This window comes from Poromitra crassiceps, assembly GCF_964638095.1.
Source record: "Poromitra crassiceps genome assembly, chromosome: 3".
NCBI classification, from domain to species: domain Eukaryota; kingdom Metazoa; phylum Chordata; class Actinopteri; order Beryciformes; family Melamphaidae; genus Poromitra; species Poromitra crassiceps.
In genome coordinates, this window is record NC_139625.1 from 81,166,370 (window position 1) to 81,177,871 (window position 11,502).

At 41.2% G+C, this 11,502-nt stretch overlaps 1 protein-coding gene across 2 annotated transcripts in view; it reads left to right on the forward strand.

Annotated features, from left to right (window-relative positions):
• The window catches only part of pacs2 (phosphofurin acidic cluster sorting protein 2), a 124,372-nt gene extending 113,171 nt beyond the window's left edge, over positions 1-11,201 (forward strand). For both annotated transcript variants that reach the window (XM_083633597.1, XM_083633598.1), the window contains 6 exons: positions 3,960-4,002; positions 4,147-4,189; positions 4,780-4,915; positions 5,833-6,053; positions 7,041-7,154; positions 9,072-11,201. In XM_083633597.1, coding sequence (XP_083489723.1) covers positions 3,960-4,002; positions 4,147-4,189; positions 4,780-4,915; positions 5,833-6,053; positions 7,041-7,154; positions 9,072-9,190 — 676 coding nt within the window. In that variant the 3' untranslated portion in view covers positions 9,191-11,201. The remainder of the gene's footprint in view (positions 1-3,959; positions 4,003-4,146; positions 4,190-4,779; positions 4,916-5,832; positions 6,054-7,040; positions 7,155-9,071) is intronic.
• The last annotated feature ends 301 nt before the right edge of the window (positions 11,202-11,502 follow it).

Sequence of the window (11,502 nt, forward strand, 5' to 3'; positions counted from 1 at the left end):
GACATGATGTTTGGTATAAAGGATCACAGACTGTCCAGGTTGGTAGACATGATGTTTGGTATGAAGCATCACAGACTGTCCAGGTTGGTAGACATGATGTTTGGTATGAAGCATCACAGACTGTCCAGGTTGGTTGACATGATGCTTGGTATGAAGCATCACAGACTGTCCAGGTTGGTAGACATGATGTTGCTCTAGTATAATAAAGCATCACAGACCAGGTTGGTAGACATGAGCTTTGGTATAAAGGATCACAGACTGTCCAGGTTGGTAGACATGAGCTTTCGTATAAAGGATCACAGACTGTCCAGGTTGGTAGACATGATGTTTGGTATAAAGGATCACAGACTGTTCAGGTTGGTAGACATGAGCTTTGGTATAAAGCATCACAGACTGTCCAGGTTGGTAGACATGATGTTTGGTATAAAGGATCACAGACTGTCCAGGTTGGTAGACATGACGTTTGGTATAAAGGATCACAGACTGTCCAGGTTGGTAGACATGAGCTTTGGTATAAAGGATCGCATACTGTCCAGGTTGGTAGACATGATGTTTGGTATAAAGCATCACAGACTGTCCAGGTTGGTAGACATGATGTTTGGTATAAAGCATCACAGACTGTCCAGGTTGGTAGACATGATGTTTGGTATAAAGGATCGCATACTGTCCAGGTTGGTTGACATGAGATTTGGTATAAAGCATCACAGACTGTCCAGGTTGGTAGACATGATGTTTGGTATAAAGGATCACAGACTGTCCAGGTTGGTAGACATGATGTTTGGTATAAAGCATCACAGACTGTCCAGGTTGGTAGACATGATGTTTGGTATAAAGGATCGCATACTGTCCAGGTTGGTTGACATGAGATTTGGTATAAAGCATCACAGACTGTTCAGGTTGGTAGACATGAGCTTTGGTATAAAGGATCACAGACTGTCCAGGTTGGTTGACATGAGATTTGGTATGAAGCATCACAGACTGTCCAGGTTGGTTGACATGAGCTTTGGTATAAAGCATCACAGACTGTCCAGGTTGGTTGACATGAGATTTGGTATGAAGCATCACAGACTGTCCAGGTTGATAGACATGGTGTTGCTTTAGTATAATAAAGCATCACAGACTGTCCAGGATGGTTGACATGAGCGTGTTGCATGTATTGAAGCCACCAGCTGCAAAGTGATCTCACACAGCTTGAAACACCAAAGCTCTCATCGTAGGCAGGCAGACGTTCAAGATCAAACAACTCTAGCTGGACATTTTATTGGAAGCTTTTCTCCATATGTTCACAATTTATGTGTGGTGGCAGCATCAACAGCAGCAGCTAAATCCATAGAAAATGGTGGTGTGTTTCCACACTCAAGCTAAAATCCTGTGGATATTTCATAAATCGAGTTGTCTCAGGATTTATTATTCCTGGCAGCTGCGAAAGAATTTCTTGAACAAAGACGAAAGATACAGTTGTCAGTTTTTATACAAGACACTCCTCATTGATAAGATATGAGAGTCCTGGCTGATAAAGTGGCAGGAGGCCAGCTGCAGTTGGCTCTGTCCTCCCTCCTGTTCTCCTGTTTCTTCCTCCTCACTGTGTCCTGTCCATGATCGCCATGTGCTTTGGGCCATCCATGTCTGTCTGCTATTGTGTAGTCAGGTGTAGGACACCATCAGTAACATGAGGATGAGGGCTTTCTTATGTGAGACACATCTACTTCATGTCAAAGCTCAAAGTGTCAATGACATTACAACAAACGTTTTGGACAAGAGACCAGCTCCAGTGATGCAATGAAAAGAAGCCCAAACCTTCATGCATAAAGAGAAGAATTGTGACTTTCTAAAGTCTTGACAAAAGATTGTGTGTTTGTGTAAATAACTTAAGATTGAAAGTGATGAGATTTGTTCCACCAGATGACTGAATTTGTATGCAATGATTGAATTTATTGAAGTTGAAACTGGTTAAAGAAATCAAACTTGATTTGTTCTGACTTGACTTGGTGTTCTAAATTTAGATTGAGACTTGACTTCAGACTTGTGACTCAAGCAAGGTTGACTTGCTCACATTTCTCACAAAAATGACTGAAACTAAAGAGCTGTAAAATGACTGAAACTACCAAAGAGCTGTAAAATGACTGAAACTAAAGAGCTGTAAAATGACTGAAACTACCAAAGAGCTGTAAAATGACTGAAACTAAAGAGCTGTAAAATGACTGAAACTACCAAAGAGCTGTAAAATGACTGAAACTAAAGAGCTGTAAAATGACTGAAACTACCAAAGAGCTGTAAAATGACTGAAACTAAATAGCTATAAAATGACTGAAACTACCAAAGAGCTGTAAAATGACTGAAACTAAAGAGCTGTAAAATGACTGAAACTATCAAAGAGCTGTAAAATGACTGAAACTAAAGAGCTGTAAAATGACTGAAACTACCAAAGAGCTGTAAAATGACTGAAACTAAAGAGCTGTAAAATGACTGAAACTAAAGAGCTGTAAAATGACTGAAACTAAAGAGCTGTAAAATGACTGAAACTAAAGAGCTGTAAAATGACTGAAACTACCAAAGAGCTGTAAAATGACTGAAACTAGCAAAGAGCTGTAAAATGAATGAAACTACCAAAGAGCTGTAAAATGACAAACTACAAAAGAGCTGTAAAATGACTGAAACTACCAAAGAGCTGTAAAATGGAGGGAACAAAACATTACATTAACTATTGACAGGGAATCAAAGCTTGCATTGCTAAATCCATTGAACCCAGAATGAAATGTCACACAACTATCAGTCTGACTATGCATTTTGTATTGCACAACAATACAAATACACAGTACATAAGAATAAAGATAATCGTGATACTGTCTAGAAACAACTGTTGTCAGATTGAGTTAGATTTAGCCTGTCTGAAAAGTGCATGCGTAATGTCCATAGTTCTACTCTCCTTTCACATGGACTGATATGCATGTACATCTCACAGTTAAGCAAATACAATCAAACATGTAGTAGATGAAAACCATGCATTTTTGCTTACATACCAGGCAGACATTTGGCTCTCTCTCTCTGGCTGCTCTGAAACCGATTTCAACAGGGATTGTGTTGTGTTGGAAAAAGAAAACTGGCCTTGACTGCATACTTTACCTACTATAGACTGTCTTCTCTCTCTCCCTTTCTCCCCTTCCTGTGTAGTCTCTCTGTTTCTTCCCTGGGGGGGCGATGGCAGGTTTCTTCAAGGCAAGAGCAACAACCTTTTATGTCGTCAAATGTGTAGGAAAAAACCTAGAAATAGTTCCTTCCATTAGGGCTATTTTTCTGTCGGGCATCAGGAAAATAGTTTGGAAAAGGTCTTCTAGGTGTAGTGAGTGATGCACTAGCGCTCACAGGCAGTGCATTGACCCTCAGGGCTTTGGGATCTAGGTTGCTGCTCTTCCTTCCCGTTGCTTTGTCTACTTGTACTTTAGAAGCAGTTGAGCTGTTCCTCTTCTGGACTTGCTGCCCGCTGAATGCCATTGATTTGGACTTGCTTGGTGGAGATGATCACTAATGGCTTTGGTGGGGGCCAGGAATGGGCCGAGAGCGTGCATGTTTTGCTCCCTGCTTCTCCAGCTCCAACCTGAAGCTCCCAGTTGGGATTATGACTCTCTTTAGTGGTGATTTCACTGAAAGCCTGGCATGCTCTGTTGACCATGTTGTTGTCATTATAACTCTGTATTATTTCGGTGCAATGAAAAACTACTTCCAGATGTCAAGCATTGGACATCAAGTTACTAACGGTAGATCTCCGTACTAACCTTAGTTTCTCTGAATTGCAATCTCTTGCTATTCACAGAAACTAGTAGTTTTGGAAATGCTTCTGGGAGTTAGTCCCGTTAATCTAGATTGAGATTCTGTACCAACATGTAACTTTCTTTTTTGATCAAGACATGTTTCTTGTTTTCTTGCCTCCTCGCTGTTTGGGCTCCTTTGCCACTCCACAGCCCTGATGAAGACTCATGTCAGAAATTCATCCCTTTCATTGGGGTAAGGAAGCAGTTCTTAATGGTCTCTGTATGTTGCTGTTGTCTTGATCCTGCTTGTCTTTTGTCTCTGTTTAACATAACAGTTTGAATTGCCTGCTTCTTGTCGTGCTGATCCTTTACCTTCTGCTTTGAATGTATGTTCCAGATGGTGAAAGTTGGCATCGTGGAGCAGACATCTGCAACGTCAGGCAAGGAATCAGTTTGGATTGTACATAGGTCATAAGAATTTAACCTTACAAAAATATGTACTTTTTTCCTTATTTACAAGTACACGGTAAGTGCCGTAGTTGACTGAATCAATTAGCATCCCATTTCCTTAATTTGTGAAAAGATTATGATTTGCAAATCAGAGGCACAAAACAGCCATGTCAGTCCTTCCTTGCATTTCATAGATTAGGATTTTATAAAGTGATTTCTGGTTTTCCCAAGGGCTGTTTCTCTTCTCAATAAGTCAAATCACAATAGAAGGTTATGATTCAGCCCCCTCCCCCCCTCCCCTGCCGTTTTTTAATATTGTTGAGTTGTGCTGTTACACCAGAATGAATTCCTGTGTGTCCTTCTGATGCATTTGGCAAATAAAGTGTTTCTGATTCTGATTCTGAAAGTAAAACTCACTACTGATTATTATTATAATATCCACCCTTAATCTCTTAACTTCCAACATGCTAGGGTTTAGAAGACATGATCATCTTTCTTATTTAAATGGTGAGCAGTAAACATCAGGTCAAATGGATAGGTAGAGTTTAGAGATGAACTGTGGAACTGTTCTCTCCTTCAGGAGATTCTGATGATGCAGCACCCATGGGCTCAATGCTGCTCTCATCTACTCCTCCCCAAGTGTCACCTGCATTTAAAGAGGTGTCGCCCACCCCTCCCTCCTCCCCCTCCGTCAACACCTGTCTCAACGCATACAGGTAGAAATGCCTCCTGGTATATGATGAAGGAAGCACCAAAAAGACACTGTTTTCCAGGAAGAAACTTTTGTGTGTGTGTGTTTAAAAACACTACAAAAAAGAAAAAAGAAAATGGCATATATTGTTAAATCGATGTATATTATGAAAAGTAATATTTCATTTCATTGTCATTTTTATGTATGGAAAGGGAAACATGACACTCCATACATTTCCGTCATTGCTTTGAGCTAGCCTGGGTAAACCCAGCCTTCAACGTGACGTCACAGACTATGCCTGTAGCATAAGTTTCTTCGTGACTGATAGTACATAGAGGTCACGTGGAGGCTGGGTTTACCCAGGCTAGCTTTGACCATCATTCCTCCCATTCTCAGATTTCGCTTCTTGTACTCAAGATTCAAGATTCAAGATTATTTTAATTTGTCCCGAGGGAAATTTGTCTTGGACATACAGGCTGCCACATAGGTACACAGTGCCATAACAAAAACAACAACAAAAAACAATAGTGCATAGCACACCAGTGCCGACATGTGCAAACACACAACCAAAGTGCAAACATCAATAATTTACAGTACAATCAACAATACATTACCTATGACCTGAGTTTAGGAGACTGACTGATATGGGGATGAAAGAGTATTTGTATCTGTTGAGGTGTCTTTTTTTGTTCTTGATTGGGACTCTGTAACGCCTGCCAGATGGAAGCAGTTCGTATTCTGAATACAAGACATGAGAGGGGTCAGCAATGATCTTCCTAGCTTGTCTGATTACAGTTTCCTCAAAGAGTATTTGAAGGGTGGGGTGCTCCCTCACCCCCATCACTTTCATTGCAGTATGAGCCAGTCTATTTACTCTTATGTGTGAGTTACTCCATTCAAAGATGTCTCAACAGTATCCTTTTCATCCACTGTCTTGTGCAGTTCTGGAGGCCAGGTGGAGCTGATGGGGCTGCAGGTGGACTACTGGGTGGCACCGACGGAAAGGAAGAAAGACGTGGAGAAGCGGGACTCCTCCTCCAAAAACACTCTGAAGTGCACCTTTCGCTCGCTGCAGGTCAGCCGGCTGCCACTTGGGGGCGCGGAGGCAGGAACCCTGCCCACCATGTCAATGACTGTGGTGACCAAGGAGAAGAACAAGAAGGGTGAGCTATGGTGACAGCAGTGTTCGTACAAGCGGACAGTTTTGGGGTGATCGTTTTCTGTTGTTTCAGTGCAATGTTTTTATCCCATCATAGCAGAATAGCTCACACCAAAATGAAAATTCTGTACTTATCAGTCAAAATTCCCCCCCAAAGTTAGTTAACCCCCATATGTCCATTATTGAAGTTAACGGCACCATCTTTTATACATATATAGTAGGGGTGTCACGATACACTCAGTTCACGATACGATACGATACACGATATTGGGTTCACGATAACGATACGATACAATATTTTAAGAATATTTTTTTGCGATCGATTTGTAAGTTGAGGGGGCATCCTCCACGCTAATTTGAGTAATTTCACGATTTTCATCCTCCGTGTTTGTAACGTCCCTCATCTGTTCAAACAAAGCAATGAAAAGGAGAGCGAGCATGCAATCAGATGCAGATCAGTGCCACCATGTTCAGCTTCTTTTTCTCACGATATGAGATTTCATCTCAACGATACATATTGTCACGTTTTGATATCGCAATATATTGTGGGACGATATATTGTGACATCCCTAATATATAGCCCCAAACACTTTATAAAATGACCATCAAAATTGCTCTTAATAGCTTGTGCTGCACAATCCAAGTATTTTGTAGCCAAATTCTTTTAAAAAGTTGGCATAATCTGGATCCAGTTGTGACATAATCCAATAACAACAATGCAAACTCTCTGTGTGTCAGTGAGTGAGAAGAAATGGGGTTCAGCCACAGCTATGCCATGTTACGTGTGATCGCGCTCAATCTTTCAGGAAGTGTAAAGAGCACGCCTGCAGGTGGACAAATGTAATCATAGTGATCAATCAGATCTAACAAAATCGCACTGAAATAACAAATGTCCTTTGTCATACCTACAGCAGTTGAGACCCGAAAGTTTCTGAGTCCCTCTTTTTTTTTTATACTCACAGCTTGTGTCTCTGTCATTCCCTTCTGCCAGTCATGTTCCTGCCAAAAAAGAGCAAAGACAAGGAGGTGGAGTCGAAGAGTCAAGTGATTGAGGGCATCAGCCGGCTCATCTGCACTGCCAAGCACCAGCAGAACATGCTGAGAGGTAATGTTCTCCATGCAGAGCCTTGCCATCGCCACCTGACAGCACAGACGCGTTCAGAGGAACCTCACACCTGTGTTTTCCTGCTTAGTAGTGCCTGGCATGGAAAAGATAGCAGAAGTAGACAGTGGAATTGGAGGGCTGGGTAGGAGAAGGGACTGTGGATCAGGCTGTGTTCGTCTGTCCGTCAAACATAATATCTCACCATGGGTTGGATTTTGATGAAACATGGAGGGATGATGGATTTTGGCTCCATGTTCTGGTGTTCAAAAAATGACACTGACTGGCCTAAGATGCGGAGGAATACGGGAAGGTAATAATGTACATGAATATAAAAGTGTAAGTGACAGTGTGGATCAGGTTTGGATGAGTTAGGTAAGGCCTGATAGTGACACCGTGTTGTGGTATTTAAAAATAGGCTACAACACTGATTACCCTAAAGGGTGTGTGTGGGAAAATACTCAAATGTGACATTTCAGACATAACTGGTTTGGATTTGAAACTTGGAGGGATGATGTATCTTGTCACTGTGTTCTAATATTTACAAAGTGTTCGCTGTAATTAAAGGCGAAAATTTCGATATTTTGTGATGATGCTCCCACTCTCCTTGCAGGAGCCTGGTGGTCGGGGTCGCGTTAGGCTGATTGAGTGCACCTGGGCCCGGTGTACTCCACATTATTTGTGGTCTTCTTTTGTTTAATGTAGTTTGTGTTGTTTAGTCCTTATAGTTTTCATTAATATTTTGTTTTACTTTTACATTGGCGTATGACTCCCTTCTTTGTTCCAACCTAGAGCCTGGCTGTAACCCTTTGAAAGGCCGTATCTGTTACTGTACATCACTGGTCCCTTTTTGCTGAAATTTGGAGGGATGATGGGACTTGTTTCTGATTGGCCCAAGGAGTGCCCACAGCCCTGCATCATTCGTGGGGCACGACTTGTTGTTCTGGATAAGTGTCAGCACTGACTGAATGCTCTGGATAAGAGTGTCAGCACTGACTTGTTGCTCTGGATAAGAGTGTCAGCACTGACTTGTTGCTCTGGATAGGTGTCCGCACTGACTTGTTGCTCTGGATAAGTGTCCACACTGACTTGTTGCTCTGGATAAGTGTCAGCACTGACTTGTTGCTCTGGATAAGTGTCAGCACTGACTTAATGCTCTGGGTAAGAATGTCAGGATTGACTTGTTGCTCTGGATAAGTGTTAGCACTGACTTGTTGCTCTGGATAAGAGTGTCAGGGTTGACTTGTTGCTCTGGATAAGAGTGTCAGCACTGACTTAATGCTCTGGATAAGAGTGTTAGGATTGTCTTGTTGCTCTGGATAAGTGCCATCACTGACTTGTTGCTCTGGATAAGAGTGTACGCACTGACTTAATGCTCTGGATAAGTATCAGCACTGACTTAATGCTCTGGATAAGAGTGTCAGCATTGACTTGTTGCTCTGGATAAGAGTGTCAGCACTGACTTGTTGCTCTGGATAAGTGTCAGCACTGACTTAATGCTCTGGATAAGTGTCAGCACTGACTTGTTGCTCTGGATAAGAGTGTCCGCACTGACTTGTTGCTCTGGATAAGAGTATCAGCACTGACTTGTTGAGTGCCAGCACTGACTTGTTGCTCTGGATAAGAGTATCAGCAATGACTTGTTGCTCTGGATAAGAGTGTCAACGCTGACTTGTTGAGTGTCAGCACTGACTTGTTGCTCTGGATAAGAGTGTCAGCACTGACTTGTTGCTCTGGATAAGTGTGTCAGCACTGACTTGTTGCTCTGGATAAGAGTGTCAGCACTGACTTGTTGCTCTGGATAAGAGTGTCAGCACTGACTTGTTGCTCTGGAAAAGAGTGTCAGCACTGACTTGTTGCTCTGGAAAGAGTGTCAGCACTGACAATATAGTAAAGTAATGTTTGTTTTCTTCCCTGCAGTGCTGATTGACGGCATCGAGTGGAACGACGTCAAGTTTTTCCAGCTGGCGGCACAGTGGTCTTCACACGTCAAACACTTCCCTATAGGGATCTTTGGACACACAAAAGGCCCGTACTAGTGGCACTGAGAGACTGATGAAACACTGAGGACAACTCTCCCCTCCCTCCCCCTTGTGCCAACAGCTTTTAACCCCCCCCCCCCACACACACACACACACACTTTGTCCTTGTACACTTCCATTCTGTTGTCTTAATTTAAGCTCCTGCCCCCCTTCCTCACCCTGTTGTGTTTGTCTGATGATTTTATCTTTTATTTTGCGTGTTTTTTATTTTTATTTTCTATTTATGTAAAATCTTCTCGAGGCTGCAAAGGGAATATTTCTTTACTTGGCTTTTTAAAAGAAAAAAAATACTGCTGATGTTTTATAGACTTTTGAGAAAAAATACAAACAGAAACCTAATGAAATAATAATTAGAAAAGGCTTAACTTCTAACATACGAGTGCCCAAGCCCCCCCCCCCCCCACACTCCTTCTTCCTTATTTATCACTGACATGTTTTATTTGGTGAGGTTGGTTTTGGTCAGCACAATTGATCAAGAACATATAAAACAAAGCAAAGGCTTGTTCGCTTGGAATGATGAACAAAGTGGAAGAGGTCATCATCTTGTTTGGAGAGTCTGTTTTGAATTCTCAGCATCAGGGGACTGTTGCCGACTCCAGATGCCTCAAACCTGAAGGGAAAAAATAACAGCCTTGACCTTTGACCCTCTGCACTTAGTGGAAGAAGTCTGAAATGTGCAATAGACTGTATACTTTGTGAATGCAATTCAGAACTGAACTTCTATAGTAACCTGGCACTGTAGATGACACAGCACTCTTATTTCTGCGTTTCACTACTTTCTCCTTATATCTCTCTCTCTCTCTCCAGCTGCACTCTGGCTCAAAATGAGATACCGTACACAATTTGTGGGAAAAAGAAGAAGTGAAAAACACCTCGGCTACTCTTACAAAATGATTTATAGCACAAAATGAAAACAACTTATAGTACTTTTTAAACGATAGCAGGCTATGTAACAAGCTCTTGGTGGATAAAATGCAAATAACTTTACAGAGTGATCCTCTGTATTTGATGAGCTTGAGGAAATGATTTTTTAATGGATATTTTGGAATAGAGCTCTACATTTCTCAACTCCCACACTCCTCCCAATACACTCCATATCTTTTGGAAATAGCAAACAGTACTTTTTGCCAAAGGATTACTCGTCAATTGCAGCTCACTCATTACCTGCGTGGTATTATAGTTGACTTCATTATATAGAGGTGAATGTATCGAAGGTACCTTAATGTAAAGCACTTTTAAATGTTTGTCCACTCTAGATTAGTATTTTCAACTTGCCACAGGAACCTGATAGCATTAGCTGCGCTTCACAGAGGCACATAGACAGACACTGTAATCTGCCATATTATATCTGAGCTGACCGGCAGCACGTAAACGGTTCATATGCAATCCCAACTGTGCATCTGGATCACTTCAGTGCCGTGTAAGAAATATCACTTTACGCTCAGTGGGACAGGCCCAATTTGACTATTTAGATTGTATTCTAATGTTCTGAAAGGTTAGCCTAGAATGTGTAGAAATGTGATGTTAACTTAAAAAGAAATTGTGTTGCATCAGTAGATTTTGTTCCATCTTTAGTTGACTCTTTAGCATCAAACTAAAAAAAACTGACAATTTTGATTATGAATTGTTCTTTCAGTATAGCAGTTTCATCATAACCTTAAGCCAATTTCTTGATAAGTGCCTAAATTGCTTAATTTTGACAAATCAATGTAAATCTGCCCCTTGCTAATATGGTGCTGAGCCTGGTCTGACGACAACAAAGCAACTTGGTACAGTGTTTTGATATTGCAATAGAAACATTGACAGTCAGACCTGTTCATTCATACCTTGCTAAAAAGAATTACATTAGTGAGGGAGAAAGCTACTCTACCCAGTTGGCCCTAAAGTTGTGTATCAATTAATCAAAAGATGACTAAAGCCCATTCATTTTGAAGATACATTTGTTTCTTTGTAAAGAAGAATTTTTTTCATATTGTCTTGGAAAGGCTTGTTGAGACCGAGAGTTAGAAGACTACCACTGTAATCCCAAAACTGGGAGTAATAAAACTATCACACTACTAAAATGTGTTTTTCTTCTGTGTGAGAGACGGTTATAACTTGAGAAATGGCAAAAATCTGTGATCTAGCAATAAGAAGGTGGATCAACTTTGACCTCCAGTCAGTGAATGCAACATGAGACAAACGACTAATAAAAACAAAAAGTATGGTTACTTATATTTTAATTAAATTAATTATGTTTTCTTCCTTTAAATATTCAACTTCATATACTAGGGATCTCGCTCGCGCCCTACACGCACTCGATTCCTAGG